Genomic DNA, 19,288 nt, shown 5'->3' on the forward strand with positions numbered 1-19,288 from the left:
CTACGCCCCCTAACTGCCCCTTCTACCTCATAAAAAGAGAAAAGTAGAGAGGACCGCGGCGCTCTAGCTGACATTTGCCATGAAGCTCGGATATTTTTTTTGCAAACAAAAATATGAACAGAAAAATTCAAGAAAATTGGCACAAAAAAAGTACTTCTATATCTTGGCCATGCGGGATAAGGATTTAATGATGGCAGTTCTAAAAGTTTAAGAAAGTAATTATGGCAGAAGAAAATTGGGAAAATAAATTATGTAGAAAATATATATAGAGATGCGGGAGATCTGTCATTTATTTGAACATCTGTTATTAAATATTATTAATTCAAAATATTAACACACATAGTGGATTACAGTTTCTTATCAAAAATATACTTTCTTTCAAAGAAATCTCACAAAATTCTGGGCTGTAAAACCATCAAAATGTTCTCTATATTTTTCTACAAGAAGTGTCTCAATCTGAACTGTCACTTCGCTCTTTGATCTTCAAAATACCGAAAAACTATTCAATATTACACATTAATCAAATTTTTTTTTTGTGGAGAAAGAGCATTCTGCATTCTCCCTTCTTTTTCCTTTATTCCTTCTGGAATTTATATTTTTTTTCATGTAGCGTACAACTTTTTTAAATGAGTTGCTGCCTGCTGCCTGCCCCATGGGCTGGACCTTGTTCGCGTATATGCTAGCACGCCTACATCTACCTCTGGTATACCTCCACGTACTGCCTTCTTTCGCGCGGAGCCTTGCACATTGTGATTTTATGACCGGGATCCCTACATTAGTGCCATGAAATATGCGTTGCAAGCTGCACCTGGAAAAGCCATCCAACCATTCTGCCCGACTGCCTGACGGCCTGACTGCCACCACCAACGAGATCCTGGCTTCCGGCTAGGCATTCGCGTTAAATAAAAATGAAACGTTGCGCATACGCCCGGCTGTGCCGGCCGTACGGTCGTACGCGTGGCCGTAACTTATGCCCGCTGGCCATTTTGTGCAGTGAAATTTAATTATTTAACCCGGAACTGGGACGCCGAACTGTTGTTCTTGTTCCTGTTGCTGGTTTTCGGTGCCAGAGCGCGCACTCCCCCCTGCCGGCAGCTGCAACAGCAGGAAGTATCACACACACCTCTGTCGGAGTTATTTTAATGAGTCGCGGAGTTTGTTATGTTGTGACTTTAAGGCTCGTTCCACTGGCGATGAATCTCTGGCAGTGATTGCTGTGTTTGGACTACAGTTGATGCCTCCTACCTCTGAATCTTCCTGCCTGCTGCCACATCTTCCTGACTCGTTCTGCTCCCTGCCTCATCTCCCTGGACTCCCACACTCCTTGTCTTCTCTCCAAATTGAAAAGGTACAACAAACATTGGAGCGGTGGAACGGCAGAGCGTGTGGGGGGAGCTGCATCTGCCACTGCTGTCGCGTACGTGTCACACAGAACACATCACGTGACTTCCGTCGCGCGTGCTGGCAACACCTCGTGTGCAGCCGCCCCGCACCTCATTCTTACTGCTCCTCATGCTCCCTGCGCATCCACGTACTCTCCTTGCTTCTGCCCCTCATCGCTTCACGTGCTCTCCCTTCTCCTGCTTGTTGTGACTCCACCAATCTGCAGCCACAACAAAAATAAATACCCAAATGCCAGTGGAAATGCGTTTTTGGGGGCAGAGCTTCAAATGAAGCAAACAAAATGAATAGAGGGATTCTGTCTGCCTTCCAAGGTACTAGAATGGATAGTGCGAGGATTCTTTTTGTGGTAAAAAAACGAGAAATTAACGATAGAATGAAGGAGAGAATGAAGTCTGCGGCGATGGCCTGTTTTTAACTAATAATTACGGAATTATTGTTGTAAATTCTACTGAAAATATAATTTATATATAAAATATATTTTACTTCAACGTATAAATATTTTAAATATTGAATAATGAAATTTAAATGGTTTCATAACTTGTATCATTCATTCTATTCTTGCTGCAATTTTATCGGCATACACCTGTAATCCTGGTGTTGCTATATTTTTAATGTTTTTCACAACAAAAAATTAAATTATTTTGTACTGAAATCGTTTTTTTTTAATCATTTTTTGTAGAATTTTACGATGACCTGAAGAAATCTATTAAACAGCGCTGCAGAAGAGCTGTAAGTATATTTTCCACTACCATTTACATACTTCTGTGCATTTATTTTATATATTTCTGCTCTGCACGGTGCTCCGTAAATGGGGACATAAAATAAATCATCCAATGCCTCATATAACATAACATTACATGCTGCACCAGCACCGCCCACTCCCTATCACCCTACCCTCTGCTTCTGCTGCTGCTGTTTTTTGTCGTGTGTGTAAAAACTTTTGTGCAGCAATCGAAGGGGTTATAAAAACTATAGCATACTTTTTTTGAATTACAAAGAGGGTTCGCTCAGTGGGAGGAGAGTACAGTACTGGGTGCGACAGTCACTTTATTGTGCACTTGATTGCGCTTTGTGCATTGGTCCATAGGTGTCATATGCTGCTGCTGCTACTGCTGCTGCAGCTGCATGGTGGGAAATTAATTGAATTGGCTTTCGTATTCGTGACACACGTCCCCGTACCGCTGCAAAAACAAAAGTGCTGAAGAGAATGTCCTCTCTGTGTGGAGGAGTCCTTTATAGCACTTGCGGTTGCACCGCACAATGCACTGCGATGATGATGAAGTCCCCCTCTGACCATTCCCTGCCCCTACCCTACCCGTGTTGGTTCAACCAAAAAGTGCAGTTAATTGAAATTCGGGGGCAAAGCAATTAATTTGCTTTTGTCACAAAAGCTGTTAAGCCGGCAGAAGGACCTCCACTCTACTCCACTCCACTCTACACCACTCGAGCGAAAGAATCTTCCACTCAACTGAAAGAATCCTTTTTGGCGTGGCCGGAACATTTGTTTCTATAATTTCAAGCTTAAAGCGGCTTAAAGTTCGCTTCTCCCTTTCTCTCTCTGTGCCTCTTGAAAAAGTCTCAAGTTGAGAGCACTCGCAGGTAGCACAGGCAGGACAACGCCAGGACTCCACTGCATTCATTAAAATGGATGCCAAAGCGCTGCTGGCCGGCCGGCCGCTGGCTGGAAAAACTTGAAAATCAGCTTAAGAAAACTGACACACAAAAATCTCCGCCTGTCCCGAGCCGATGCAAAAATCTTCAAGCATAACAGCAGAGAAATTCCGGGGGTTTGTCTTTGCCATTGCCTCTGCCACTTTTTATTTCTTTTGTGGTTATGCAAAGCAGGCCAATAGCTGGACTGGACAGACGTACAGCTAGAAGTTAAGGCCTGGTCTGGTCGAAAGGCTCTTCCCTAACACTGACACTAATTGCAATTGTGTGCAGCATTAGTCAGAGAGAGATCGAGTCTCCAACGCCTTAGCTGCTTGCTTTTTCGGACAGGTTCTGTCTGGTCTTGTGGCCTGTAAAAAGGTTTTCATGTTGCCAAGTCAGCAAACGTCGTCGCCGTCGTCGTCGTCATCGCATCTTTTTTTGGCACTTTGCTTTTTGCCTTTTGGCAGTGGCATAATCAAAAAGGACAAGCCACAGCGGCACTGCTGTTGCTCCTGCTGTACTATCCTGTGGTGTTACGCCTCCTGCTGATTCCGCCTGCTGTTCCAATGATATTGGCATCCCTTAACAACGGGGGGCGAACAGCGACGTGCTGAAGTACGATGTGATTGTGGTTCTGGCTCCCAGGGAATTCTCTCTGCCGCTCGGAATGTCTTGTCAGCGTGTCGTTAGTGTGGGGGCTTGAAGCATTTTTTTACGTATTTCAAGTTGTTAGAGGTAAATAAATATGCCATAGTTATTGGTAGATATTTTTTAGAAATACAAAATGTGTGAGAAAAGTAGGGAAATATTTTTGAAAATATTTCTTTACTATATTTCTGGGCAGAAATTTAAGTTTTTGTAGCTAGTTACAGGCCAAGGAAATTATAAAGTTTGTTTTTTCGATTACAATATCGATTTATTTCGATAACATTTGGGACTAGTTTTGATAGCAGGCGCGCTTAAGAAGGATAATTGCTTCGATTTATTTCTCTGAATATGATTTTGGCCCTCAGATATGTTGCATTGACTTATTAGATTTGATTAGCAATATATTTATAGGTGTAATCGATTTGAATATCGTTAAACCGATAAATTAGACAACGTTTTATTCGAGTAACATTTAGGAAACATTTTAGCGAAATATTACTTAAAACTTTATCGACTGGAAATGGGTTACAACCTATTTAATCTAAACTCCAATGTAACCCCATCAATTCTCCAATAAAAACATTTTCTCTTGTATCATTCGATAACATTTCAATGCCTGCTCGATTGAGTCGGAAGTTTATCGCTTGAATATTTGACCATGGGGAAGCAATTTTCATGGCATTTTCCAGCTGTCGGTTGCGCTTTTCTGTTTGTTCGCGCAATCTTCTGGCTAATGCGCATTATTGTCAGGTGCTGCAGATGCATTTGCATGCCACACAACTGAAGAGCACACGCCATGCCATGGCAGCCGTGCAACCACTCCACATCAATGCCCCTTTCCGCTGCCCCTGCCTGCTGCCCCTGCCACACATAGAGGAAGCATCTTTTTATTCAAATTGAAATGTCTTTTCAACGGGTTTGCTTTCCACTTCAGCGGCCCACGACACATGAGTGCTGTTTGTCTTCGTCGCCAGCGACTTTTTGGCCAAGGACCTGCCTCCCATCCTCCCCCCCAATGAAAGCTAAAAAAGAAACGTGTGCATACAGCGGTGGGTGGGTGGATGAAGGGTACAGAGGGCCATGGCAAAAAGGTTTATTACGTGCACCGCATGCAACTGAACAAAAGTCACGTGCTGCTGCTGGGGGCACAAACACACCTGGCCGCCACACACTAGAGCTAGAGGAGCCACAAAAAGGAGCCGCCACACTTACTCTGCCAGCAGCAGGAGCGGCAGCGGCTGGAGATTGCATTTGCTAAACCGAAACAGATGCAACAGCGGCAAGGAATGTGGAACGTGCCTCTCACATGTGCCACACCGAAAAACTATGCCAAGTTGACAAGCCGCCAGAGCTCACCGCTCACCGCCCACATCGTATTTTGTCTATGCGTGGCCACGTTGCGTATGCGCAACTTGATGTCCTTGCCACATACATATGTACGTGTGTGTGTGTGTCATGCCATGAAAAGCCTGCCCCACATATACATATGCATTTTTGATTCCATCTAAAGAGAAAGAGAGTGCTCCTCCATTTTCAATAATTTCATTTGGGGATTTTCACCACGTTATAAAACACTCAACAGTCGAACAGAAGGCGAGTCCGTCCTTGCCACCGCGTTGACAACATGACGCATTGGGGAGTTTATTTTTCCCCAAAAATACACCATGCATTTTCGAGTCTTGCGATTTTTGAGGATATTTTTCACAATGCAGAAAAGTTTTAAAGGAAAGAGGCTTTTGGGTAGCAGGAAAATAGTGGGAGAAGCTGGAAGATGGGGCAAATGGAATGGGGGAAACCTTCTCAAAGCAGAAACGATGAAGAATCTTAATGATCGGTAAACAAAACGTTGATTTTCGATGAATTTTTGTACTTTAAAAATATTTGTATGAAATTTAAGTGATTTTGATTTTAAATGTCTGATTAATTATTGCTTAATCTGTATTAAACGATTTTCTATTGACAAGAAATCGAGTTTTTATCGCAATTTATCGACAACATTCTACCGATGATTATTTGTATCAGGCTTGGATCCTTCTTTTTCATTAAAAAAGTGATAAATAATTCAAAAATAAATATTAAAAATAATTTTCATGCAAAAACATGAACAAAACTTATTACATAATAGTTTCAATCAAAGTCTACGATCTAAAGGCTACAGATATTTATTCAAGCGTATTCACAGCTTCGTTCTTTACTCTAAGTTTTTGTTTTGTTGCTGTGCATATTTGCGGGTTTCATTTTGGCACAAATCAATCAAATGCAGGCACCACACGCAACGCACGCTGCGAGAAAGACAGCGTGAGAATGTCGTGGGGCAGGAGTAAAAATAAACAGAAGCAGGAAGAGCAAAGGGCGATACATTTATAGAGAGGATACACCAAGAAGAAAGAGAGAGTGGAAGGCATGAAGAGGCAGAGGCAAGAGAGTGTACAGCGATGGGGAGAAATGCTTGGAGAAATGACACTGGCAGGAGCAGCATAAAGGAATCCATGCAAACATTTTCAATTAAAAAATTGCCCTGCCATTTGTCATGCTGTTGCTGCTGGCTACCCTCTCTCTCCCTCTTCCTCTCCCCCCTTTCTACCTCTTTTTCCCATAGCTTCTTTGGTTTTCTCTGCTTCCCTCTCTCTCATCTTGTGCTATCAATTGCTTATCAATCACAATCACAGTCATGCGACAGTCGTGTCTTCCTTGCCTTTGCTTTCGCATTCATATCAGTCTCAATGCAGGCTGCTGCCTGCCTGCCTGCTGCTGCTGCTGCTGTCAACCCCAGTGCTTGTCCAACTGTATGTACATCAGGGAAATGGATGCAGCAGGAAGGGAGGGAGGATATCTAATTTTCTAGTTGCAGAAAAGAAATGTGAGAAAGAAATAGATGTGGAAAACGTGTGCGTGAAACCTGACAGCAACTGATGAGGTTTTTCTGTTCATTTCTTAATTTCTAATGTGATGTGACAGCTCTGGAGAGTCTTTAAGAGATTATTTTCAGCCTGCTTAAAGCAGAATTATGAGTGGAAATTGACTAGCTTTAGTTTGGGGATAAACCACTGCCAAAACCCACACAAAACAGCCTCGCTGCATGCCCCAGAGGCTTGCCGGAGTCGCTCTCTTCCATTACAATGGCCCTAAAACTGTATTGGTGGCTCCCTCGAAGGCATTTTGCCAAGCCATTCAAAAGCCAAAATGCTCCCAATTCAATTGTTGAACGTCGAACGTTGGTGCCCCGTGGGGCGCCTCTCTTCAAATGCACCTTGGAGGCACACTCTTGTCTTGTGCCTTCACATGCACATGGACTGGAGAGCACACACCCATAGAGTGTGGCAAACACACACACAGACACACACAGACATGTGTGGTTTGCTGTTGTGTTTGTTGTTCTGTGGCCTAGGCTGACTCCTGCTGCTAATGGATTTTAAATGAGCATCATAAATACCATCGTCGTTGGGGGTTTGGTAGAAAAATTGCAACTGCCACGCCTTCTAACCCATAAAAGGAGTTGTACTTTGGCTTCAGTTGTGTTCCCACACCCCTCTCCCCTAGCGTCTTCCAGTTGTACTCCTTTGGCTGTGCCTTTTGCCTGTTGTCATTTATTCTTGTTTCTGTTTGTTGTCTGTTATGCTGCCTCGGTTCGTGCTCCTTATCTTCTTGTATCTTTTATTATTATTTCGGGTGTGTACCCTGTAGAAGTGAAAGGAAAGGGTTTTGAACCATGTGGAAGTGGCAGAAATGGTAGAAAACAATTTCAGGCAGCGGTTCTTAGGGGATATTAGAATAACTTCTGCGTAATTCTTCCTAATATTATTGTCATTCACAAATTTTAAATATTCCCTGCAGTCTATAGTCTTGAAGTGTTTCGGGGTATCTATAATTCGAACCACCACTAATAGCTCCAGAAATCGCCTCGTGCATTTTCTTGTTGTATTTCTCCTACTTTTGGTGGTTTTTCTATTATATTTTTCTTATTTTTGTGTGTGCTGTGTTTGTTGCCAAATAGCAAGGACTATAAATATTTGTTACGCTGACAACAGCGACAAGATACACATACACATAACGCATACAGCTACGTAGATACAGCTACATATATGAGTTCTAGCTCGCTGCTGCGGCTGTCTACTTTTGCGGCTTGTACTGCAATTTATGTTTTCCTCTGACACTTGGAGAAAAGGCACTGAGAAGCGAAATGAAAAATATTTTATGTATGAAATAAACATGCTGCACATTTAAATTAAATATTTGTAACCAAATAAATCTTATATGTTCAGATTTTAATTGGGTAGTTTCCAATTTTAATGCAATATTTTTGGATTTATGCAGATTAAATATATTTCCTAAGAATTAACTATATTTCCTGCAAATTAAATATATTTCTTACAAATTAAATGCATTTTAGATATTTTAAAGTGTTTTAAACTAAAATTAAAAATGATTCGCATTAAAAAAATATGTTTACTACATTTATATTTGAATCAAAGTAAACTAAACCGAATATTTAATTGAAATATGCGGCTGTTACTCTTTACTTATCCATGCCATTTTTTCTCTAAGTGTATGAATATTTATTTCTGTGTCACTATATTTTTCTCGGCTCCTTTTTATGACTTTTAGTAGTTTGTTACTTTATTTGAGTGCATAAATTGCATGCAGATTTTCTCATAACCTGATGATAATGATTTTATATTAAATGCAACTCAATGGGAAAAAAGTGACAAGTAGATTGCGCATACGCAGCGTTGGCTCAACATTTAATATCCTGACGCAGCCTGAAACATGTACATGGATGTTGTACGCGTTTTGTGTGTCCCAACTAATATGACAAGTTGATACTACAACCAGACGACAGCGGCAAACCCGACCCTCCGCCTCCTCCTCCCGCCTGCTGTTGTAGTCCTGTGGTCCAATAACTAACAATCAAGTGGGTTGCACGCCTCTCTGTGTGTGTCACTGTGGTTGCAGACACTTTATGTGTCTGTCATGTGCTTGGATTTTCGGTCACGTGGATCATGCGACAACATTTGCCACGGGAACTGGTAACATCTGTTCTCATAAAAGCATTTTGCCAAAAACTTTAATTACAAAAGAAATACAAGAAGAGGCCAGCAAGAGGCCAACAAGAGGATTCGCATGGAAAATGCAATAAACTTTTGCCAGGCATAAATGTTTTATTCTATTTTGAAGTTTGTTTTGTGTTGCACTTTTGGTTTTTAATTGGCGAAACATAAGTCATTCGACACACAGCCACAGATGTTTGTCTCTAATGAAGATTGAAGTGCCGAAAGTGAATGAGAGATTGATGTTTAAATATGAATTGAGAGCATGATGTTTTTTCATAGATTTATGCCACCTCTTGGTGAGTTTTTCTACTCCTTTGGCTGCCAAATAAATTAACCAAAAATTAGATTAAAAATTTGCTTTAAATCTGAAAGGTTTTTGCAGCCATAAGTTCATAAGCAAAGTTTGTTATTGTTGCCTGGGGCACGCTGGTAATGCAAATTCTTCAGTCTCAAGTCGTAAATTCTACGCCTGACCCCGCCAAGCCCAAGCCCAAACCCAAAACCCATTTAACATCTACTCGTAGTCATACTCACAGTTGACGTTTAGAGAGACGCTGGTCTCGAGCGTATGGCCCTCCGGCATGGCACGATTCCAAACGACACATTTGTATTTGGCGCCATCGTCGGCCCGTCTGGGCACAATCTGTAGTGTGGCGTTTGTATAGTGATTCTTGGAGCCGCCCTTTAAAGCATACGACTGCAGTGGCACGGTGCTGCCCTCACGATACCAGCTGCAAAACAGAGAGAGAGAGAGAGAGAGAGAAAATGGTACCGAATCAGAATGGATAGCAAGAGACAAGGATTTAGTGCCAAAAAATAAGCAAGGAAAGCCAAAGGTGATGGTTACGACTAGGCAATGCCTGGTAGGGGAGGTATAATAGGGTTAATGTCATGCGATTTGCCTGATTTTTGGTATTTAGTTGAGGAATTAGTGAACCTTAAGGGCTATGAAATGTCAGCTTTGTCGCTGTTAAGTTGTGGGAACCACAAACGTTTTTGGGTATAAAGATCTTAAACCCAATATACCCCTCCTATCATAGGGTATTTACAAAGCAAGAGCTGCAGTAACCATGTGCGACAGACGGATTATTAATGAAGGCTACCGCCCCGTTAAGTGATTTACTTAACCACAAAAACCACCAAGAGGAGAGCCAAAAAGGAAAGAAAGAATTAAGAGAGAGGAAGAGGAAGTGGGACAGACGAAATGTACGAGCAGCACATCAATTTAAATTTTTCTTTTTGGCCTTTCTGGCCATTGGCTTACGTTATCATGGGATCCGGTGAGCCGCCAATGCTGCTGCAGGTCAACTCCAAAGGCTTCTCCTCGGTGGCCACCGCAATGTTGCCCGGCGTGACCATCGGCGGATGTGGTGCCGTCAGCACCGTCAAATTGTAGAACTCCTGGTGCACATCCGCACCGGTTCCTTTGGCCTTAATGCGGCACTCGAAGCGTCCATTGTCGCGATTGTAGGAGGTATTCTTTATTTGCAGATCGTAAATGCCGCGACCCGGTCGAAAGTCCAAGCTGCAAAAAGGGAGAGAAAGAACAAGTTGAAGAATTAAATTTATGTCCATGAGCAGAAGAAGTATGCGGCAAATGCAAAAGAAAGGAAAATGAGGGTAAAGAGGGATTCGCTTCTGGTTAAGTATGTTGGCCAGGACACGGGGGAAAAAGTTTTTACTTTACTTTATGTAAATTAACTGCGGGCAGGGCGCACTTCCTCTCTTTTTCTTGTTGATTTACAATACAACAATCTGTGTGTGTGTCTGTATGCAGAGTGTACACACATATTTCTATATTTATTTATTTTTGTTGAGTTAATGCGTGTAGGTCGTGGTTGGGTAAGGGTATGAAATGGAACTGGGGTTCTATTTGTTGAGACGGCACAATTTTTGCAAACAAAATACAGGAATATAATATTTTAAAACAAATTTACAAATATTTTTTAAACTTCTAAAAAATAGTCAAAGACCCCAATAAAAATTTACCACACAATGGAAAGCTAAGCTCGAAAAGTTGTGGGACGTTGTGATATGTGGAATATATTTAATTTGTACATTGAAGATTCTAAAATAGAATTCATAAAATATACTAAAAAGTAATCAAGATTCGTAAATAGGTGAAAAAATATCACGGTTTTATTATATTTTTTTTTTAAATATTAAAAAATAGTTTGACAGATAAAATATTCGTTCTGCTGTGTGTTAAACGTTGGCAATATTATGGGGCAGCTGTTATATATTTTATTATACTATTTATGGTCATATTTTATATAACAATTTGTTTTAATTTATTCGTCCAAAACTCGCAAATCAAACAGCTGCCAGAATCCAACCATGAAAATTACAAACTGATGCACAATCCATATGTAAACAATCTACAACCCATAAATATGCCGAACAATCGGGCAAACTGTCTCACTTTATGAAAGGCTTATAGAACTTTTATTTTAATGTGCAAAATAGCAATAAGCAATATTCGATAATAAAGTTATCCATTCTACTGAGACTTATAGTTTTCCATTCTTCTGTCTCCCACAACTAAAACTCTCCCTTTTAATTGTAGTCCATCTTTTCCCCTGAAAGAGAGAGCATTCTTTGGTCCACATCTCCAGAGAATGTGAAATAAATATCTGTTCACTTGTTTTCGTTAAGTAGCTTTTCCCACTGCCTCATCTCAATGGGTCCGCCGGCTCACCGTCCGTCCCCACTTGAGCTTCAACTCTCTGGCACTGCCTCTCCTCAGCTCAGCTCTTGTTGTTCATTTTCATTCTCCTTCTGTTTTCCGAGCTTTTCCTTTTGTTGTGTATTGTGTTGTGTGTGTTTTTGGGTTTTTCCCTCGATTTCATTTTGGTGAGGGGCTTAAGAGCCATGGACCAGGGGCTTGGCTCGGCTCGGCTCGGCTCGTGCCCGGCGTGAAGTAAAATGAAAAATGCTCATGGCAAATTAAGCGTCGAACTCATTTTTGTAAATTTATTAGCTCAATTTCGGGTGGACTCTGGCCTGGCCTGGCCAGGCCTGGGCATTACATTTTTATTAATTCAACATGGCTGTTTGGGAGTGCTACCTTGATGATGGGCAATGGAAATGGAAATGCAAATGGACGTTGAATTGAGGATTGACATTGTCTGAAAAAAATCCAAATGGAAAAACTCAATCAACTGTTGCATAAAAGCAAGTCAAGCCAGCCAGCCTACCAGCCAGCCTCCTCTTCTAAGGAAATTCTTGATCAACATTTCCTCATCTAGGCTCTGGCTTTTGTATTTAAGTTTTAATTTCTTATGATGAGATTTTTACTTGAACTGCAGAAGGCATTCCAGCTGAAGGAGGAGCGCTGGCAGCAGCAGCACTCGACATTATTAAAGTGGATCTTATAAAGTTCTTCGGTTCGGTTCAGAGTTCTGTTCTGTTCCGCACGCGAAACGCGAGCGCAAAACGAGATGCAAAGTTTTCTTGTTTTGGTTGATTTTTTTTTTTTTGGGTTTTTTGGGTGGAAATAAAATGAAAGAAATTTTCAATTTTGATAACTTTCCACGAGGAATGTGTGTAGGTGGCGGTGGGGGCTTACGACAGTACGAGAGGAAATGGTTGCATTTTGTAGAGCGGCCTGCGATTTTTTTTTTTTGCTTTGGGTTCTATGTGGGTTCCGCTTTTGTTTGAGGTGTGATGATTTTTAGAAGGGGTTGAGCAAAGGCTACCATACCATTACCAACAAATCCACCAGTTATGTAACCTGGTAAATACTACATGTTTTATATAATAAATAAAAGTAATGGAAGAATTGTCATAAGTAAAATTAAAAAAGAGAATTATCAAAAATGATCAAAAAATTACAAAAATTGAAGAAAAAATTGTAAGAGTTACAAACCAATTGTGGGAAAATGATTATGTAATAAATTACCAAAAAGAACCCCATAAAAATACCATGAAGAGTAGGAATATTCTTTCATTAGATATTAATATTGCTGTAATTTACTTCGAGCTCCATTCAACATATTGTTCAAGAATTTCTTAGGGTATCACTTAGTCCTAATCCTCACTCCCACCACTGATTATTCTTTTTTTTACTGGCTGCCCCTGCCACTGCTTTTGCCATTGCATTTCCGGCAGCGACTTTTACGAGGCGGCTGCTGTCTTGAAAGGTTCCTTAAGAGTGTGACGGCAGTGCGGGGGATCCTTAAGAGTGTGTGGGGGGTGGGAGGAAGTGAAGTACGGTAGGGAGTCAGTCGCAGGGAATGTGTGTTAGTGTTAGTGTTGGGTGTGTGTGTGTGTGTTTGAGAGTGGAGTGCCGCTCAAGCGAAGCACATAATTGCCTCTGCCATGGGCCGCAGTCGTCTTCGTCCCTCAGTCGAAAAAGAGGGAATTTCTAATGTGCATATAAGTGGCGCCGCTGGAGCCACTGCCTGATGCTGCACCCACCACTCCATTTTATGCCTCATATTCTCAGCCTCATATTCCCTGCCCCAGCTTTGGGTTCTTGTTATTTTTTCCCTTTTTGGTTATTATGTTGCATCGTCGTCGTCGTTGTCGTTGTTGTCGTTGTCGTTGTCGTTTCAGGACTTATGCAAAACAGTCGCAGAATTGTTATGCAAATTGTAGCCAATTACATGAGAATGCCTCCTGCCTCAATGAGTTGCAACAAGCGCACAGTGTGTGCTTTAGAGAGTGCTTCAAGGAAAGTATTGAACAATTACACTGGCCTACATGTTCAGGGAATGAAGACTATGAGCTGGAGCCAGCAATCGAACCATTTTGCTGATTGATTTTCATGGATAAAAATATTTCCAGCAACTAAAAACTAAATTTCTTCTTAAACCACTTTAATTTCATTCGCAACCCTGCAGCACAGTGTAGCCGCTGTATAGGCGGGCAGCATTTTGGTCACAGATGACGGCCAGAGAGAGCCTCGTCTCAGCTGGGAAACTTTTCCACTATCAATGGGGCTGCTGCTGGGGGGTAAAACCTGAGGCAAACGACCGAGCCACTTGGCTTGTTAACGGTAACTAAAGCTCACTTTTCCCTCATAGTTGGATAAAGGCTGAAGGATGAAGGATATGGCAGGGGCTGTGGCTGTGTCTGGGGGCAGGGGCAGGATTCCATGGCCAAGACACCGTGGCTGATTATGTTATTATCGGTTTAGTATCGAAGTCTTATGGCTCTCGTCGCTGGTTACCCGCGTCTCATGTCTCATGTAATTCAATTTACCGAGACAACCCATCGTCCCTGCCCCGCTCCCCGCTTCGATTCGCATGCCAAGGAGTCGTCTCGTGAAAGTAATAAACTTTTCTTCGCCTTCTTTCTTTCGTTCTTTCTCTTTGGCGCTGCAGAAAGTTGCCAAGAAAAAGGAAGCTGAACGGCAAAGAGAGAAAAAAGAGAAGGCAAAGGCGAAATGTAAACGCGCCAAATTTGACGCGTGGCAAAGGACTACAGGACCGAGAGAGAGACCCTCCCGCCTGTAACGATGTGCGTTATGTGCGGATAATTGACTTTTAAAATGTGTGTGCGATATCACAAGAACAACAGCAAAACAGCAACAGCAACAGGGAGAAGCAACTGTTACGAGCAGGGAAAGGGAAAGGTCCTGACGTATAATTAAACGGCATATTGTCACGCATCCCTTGGCGCTCAAAACGAGGGGGAAAGTAACGAAGCAAAGGGTGTCGAATGCGTGAAGAGGGGAAGACTCAGTAGGGGAAAGAAAAACGAATATATGGCAGGGTAGGGGTCTTCTGGCAAGGACTTTTCGCTACTGTTCGGACCATTAAATATTGTGTGCGTTTTCTGTGCGCCCTTTTGTTTCTGTTTAAACTTTTACTTTCGCCTCCAGCTGACAATAAAGGGCAGCATTTTGCAGGGGTAAAATGTACACAGGAACCAAGAGGGAGCGACTAACAGGTATTATTAGTTAAAAAAGAATCTTTAATGTAAGCTGCAACTTGGCTTAAAACTGCATTAAGAACAGGACTAAGCTGTAAATCGCAGCTCGCAAGATGCGCCAGAGAAATGCTCCAGAATAATGCACTGCAGCGCATGACAGCGAAAGAAGTCGAGGATTTTTTAAGATTTAGCAAGTTCTTAGGTTGCCAGGAGAAGTATAATAAGAACTAGAGCAAAGATGCTTAAGACAAATGCAAAATGCAAGATAATAAGAGAAATAAACAGAAATTCAAACTTCTAGCAATAAAAACGCGTCTGTGGTGGAATTTTCATTGAAAAAGTATAATTACAAAAAAATACTACGAAAAACCAAGATAATTGTAGAAAAATATCAGAAGAAACTTAATTGGAAGATAATCAAATAAATGATTTAATTCTTGAATTTAAAACTATTCGCACAAAATTATGAAAAAATACCAGAAAATTTTATTTTTAATACCAGAATAATACCAGAAATTACTATTTTTAAAGTTAATACAATAAATTCCCAAAGAATAAAAATGTTGTGTTAAAATTCCGTCTTTGATGGATTTTCCATTGTATTTCTCTTAGTTAAAAAAAAAACCATAAAATAAGAATTATTTCTGCTACTCGAAAAATACCGACAAGTGCTAGAAAAGCACCAGAAAATACTGATTTAAATACGCTTTTTAAATTTATAGCATAAAAGTAACTCTTTCAAAGGCCCTCTATACAGCCAGATTTGCCAATTTATGTGAAAAAGCAGCGAAAAACATAGCAGTCAGCTTACGCTGTTACCGTTCCCCGCCCAAATATGCTTGCGTAATGCTCCTGGCACCCGCCAGCGGGAGTGTGGTGCACGCGTTCATCAAGTTATTCACACAATCTCCGTCAACTGAGTGACTCTCCAACGCAGCCGCTTCCCCCCTTCGTGGGTTTGCCTCGAATGGCAGTGCCAGTGACTTATTTATGCAAATGGCCATAACAAATGAGGCGCATACACTCGACGCTCTCTGCCCTCTGTGTGGCTGGCAACCGCACAGTGGAAACGATTAATTTGGTGCCGTTTCAAGTCCGAAACTCAACTCAAACGTTGTGCCAACCAATTCCAAAAGGGCTGTCCCCATCCTCCACCCCACCCCCACAGGGATTGTGCAGGCGGCACTGGTGGACCCCTTTGGTGGTTGCATGCAACGTACGAGAGAGCATGTCTCAAACGTGCAGCCCAGAGGAAAGCCGCATCAGGCATCAGGCATCATCATGCAACAACAGCATCACCAGCAGCAGAAACAGCTCATCAGTGGCAGCTAGAGGGGATTAGGGTACAGTCGGATTGGGATGGCCTGCCGCCTCATTATTGAAACATGTTGCTAGCATTTGTTATGCAAAGGCGACATTCATGCTAAATGTGACTGCTGCTGCTACTGCGCTTATGTTGCGTGAGCACAGACGAGGGACGAGGAGTATATACGAAAGGGCATGGGCATGGGCATGGGCATGGGGTGCTGCAGGTTTACGTTTGTATCCTGTATGCATCATGCTTATTGGTCTAACATCTCCCAAACGCTTTGTGCTTCATGTGTTGTATGCGGTAGTTAATCGGGCACTGTATGCTGCAAGGGTATGTTGTAGGTAGATACGCACTTTTGTTGATAATTATAGCTTATAGAATAATGTGCAATTTTTTTGTGGTAATATTTCTATAAAACCCTAAGAGATGCCATAAAAATACTACAACAATTCTTGAAAATTCTATACAAATCCTTGAACGGTCTATAAATAAATCCAACTACTTAAGCAAACTGTTAAAAACAGTTTCTGATAATATACCGTAATAATATCCTAGGTATACAGATTATTTTTCATCTTACGGGCAATAGAACTTCCACTAGGAAAAAGCTAGACAAAAACTGAAAACAGTGATAGAAAAAGTTTTTCAAATCACTAAAAGATCACCAGAAAATTCCATAAAAATTTCAGAATAAGTAAAAACCAGAACAAATTACAGCAAAATGACTGAAAATAGTAGAACAAATTAGAAAATTTCGGAAAAAACTAGAAAATGGTTGAAAAATACTGGACTAAAATGAAACATCAGAACATGAAATCTAATAAATATCAGAAAATTATTAAAGAAAATGCTTTGAACACACTGCGAAAATACTAAATCTAGAAAAACTACCAGCGTGCATAAATATTTATGTATTAATGTATATATGTACATACATACATATGTATGTATGTATTTCTGTACACATTTATGTACTTTTGTATGTCTCTCCACAAAATACAAGCTTCTATCTTGGGCCACACTCTTCCTGCACTCCTTCATGTCCTGTCCAGTGTTTGCACTGCTCTTGTGCAAAAATTTCTATAAATGGCTAGGGTTTCAGCTGCCCCTGCCCCTGCCACTAAGCGGCAGCTTGCCGCGCCTTTAACGAACCAGGGTTGTCATGTCCACCTAGCTATACCTCTCCCGCAAAACTCTTATTGGCAATTTGATGCTGTCTCCAGCCAACACACCAGTGGAGAGATGTGTGTGTGTGTGTGTGTATGGATGTGTGTTGACTTTATCTGCTGTCCAAGCGACGGAGCACGGATTGGGAACTCATCCAGCAGCTGGAGGAGGACCCAGGGCTTTAGTCTTTGTGCTTTTCAAACTCAATGCAATGCTCTGACAGGCATACACAGTGGAGGAGCAGCAGCAGGAGCAGTAAGAGGAGGAGGACTGGTGTGCCTTGCGAGTGTGGCCTTGCCCAGCTAAACTATTTACCTTATGTGATGTTTGGTGTCGCCTTGGCTACAGTTGCCGCCTGCCTGTGTGCTCCATCTCTCCCCTGCTCACTCTCTCTGTCTCTCTGTGTGTGTGTGTTCGCTCTTTAACGTTAACGGTAAATGTGTGCAAATGACAGCGATATGACAGGTCAAGGCAGTCATCCAAAGGGAGACAGCGACAGCGACAACGACAACGACAGAGAGAGCGACAGAGACAGTGCGACAGCCGGTAGCAGCAGCACCACTAACGGTACCGAACGAACACACATTATCCTTGCTGCCTTGGCAAAGGTTTTAGTGTCACTGTCACCAGGTGTTGATAAGGGAAACGTGAAAAGTTCACCCCAAAAGACAGCCCCAACCCGCCGACCCTCACCCCTTCACCCTCTCGAAGGTCAAAGTTATGGCTGATAATGGCCCTGGCCCCCCCATAATTTCCAGGTGATTTCTTAAAGGTTTCCACCTTTTTTTGGGTGTCATGTTTACAGAATTGATTAGAGGGGGGCAAGGACTACAATCAGGTTGCCAACATTCTGAAAGTTTTTCCCTTCAATATGTGTCCTTGCCTCCTGACACACCACTTCCCCCACTCCTTGTGCCACTCCACAGTTCCTATGCCACTCTCAAATGTTGTGCACCCCACTGACTATTTATGAGTGGAAGGAAAAGCAATTTGCATGAATCGAAATGAATATTTGAATATTCATTTGAGAGACAGGGCCACAGGGATCTGGAAATGTTTTAATATTTCAAACATTTCCTTGGGGGGCTCGACGTTGCTCCAAGGTCTTTTGGTAACACTTTCAATTTATACTGGTAAGGGAGTTAATGAAATAGAAGAATAATTGGTAATTTAGGAGTGTTTCCCCACTGCTTTTAATCTCTTTTAAACTTTTATTCTTTAGTATTAATATTTAATGCATATTTTATTTTGTTCTTTCAATTATTTTAAGATCTTTCTATTTATTAATACATTTATTCGATTTTATGGTAGCGATAAAAAGTTTTCCACAACGAATTAATTCTTGAATCTAATCTTCAATTTATTTCTCAGTTCATTTTTCAATTTATTTATTAAAACTCCATTAAAAATGACTTAAAACACTTGCCCGATTACGACTCTTCAAAATAGAAAATAAATCCCATATAAATATTACCACGCCTTAAACCGAAAATGTCTATTTCCTTATGGCCACAAATGTGATCAGCTTTTGTTCCTAATCCTCTCTCTGTCGCTCTGACCAACCGGAATTAATCCTGAGAAAATGTTGCACAATTTTTGGACGTATTCAGGAGGCGCCCACCAGGAATCCGAATCAAAGTCAATTACATGACAAATGTATGCCAAAGAGGGGAGATTGGGGGGAGGATTGTATTCCCTTTGCACTTGTGGGGTACAGAGTGAAGAGGCGGAGGCCATAAGCCTGTTGAGTGACTAAGTGAGATTGCATTTGTTTTGTTCTTCTGCTGGGAAATTTCTTTGTTTGTTTGCGTTTTTCTTCATTCTTTTTTTGGGCCGTGGGGCTGAAGCCATGTTTATTCATGACACACATAAGAGAGAGTGAAAAAGAGACATGCTTAAAAGCCGCAATGACTCTTCATATTGACAATATTAAAGGAGACACAAAGAGAGAGAGAGAGAGAGAGAGAGAGTAAAAGAAATGCTTGCCACATGCATCATCGCAATGTCCAAGAGAAACCCACAAGAAGCAGCTGCCATCTGCTGCTCTCTGCTCTCTCTCTCTCTCTCTCCTCCATATTTCTCAACTGTCACTGATTTCTCAATAGATTTCACAGAGAGCAATGTGCATAAATCATAACTTGCGGGATGAGTAGTAGGGGCTTCCTCCATTGCTGCT

The 19,288-nt window shown here is 41.6% G+C and overlaps 1 protein-coding gene across 3 annotated transcripts in view; it reads right to left on the bottom strand.

Moving 5' to 3' along the window:
- LOC117900400 (hemicentin-1) overlaps window positions 1-19,288 on the bottom strand; it is a 110,315-nt gene that overhangs the window by 18,205 nt on the left and 72,822 nt on the right. For all 3 annotated transcript variants that reach the window (XM_034810754.1, XM_034810756.1, XM_034810755.1), the window contains exons 3-4: window positions 10,021-10,281; window positions 9,291-9,487 (exon numbers count right to left, since the gene is read on the bottom strand). In XM_034810754.1, the coding sequence (XP_034666645.1) occupies window positions 9,291-9,487; window positions 10,021-10,281 (458 nt within the window). The remainder of the gene's footprint in view (window positions 1-9,290; window positions 9,488-10,020; window positions 10,282-19,288) is intronic.

Source organism: Drosophila subobscura, chromosome U (genome assembly GCF_008121235.1).
Source record: "Drosophila subobscura isolate 14011-0131.10 chromosome U, UCBerk_Dsub_1.0, whole genome shotgun sequence".
NCBI classification, from domain to species: domain Eukaryota; kingdom Metazoa; phylum Arthropoda; class Insecta; order Diptera; family Drosophilidae; genus Drosophila; species Drosophila subobscura.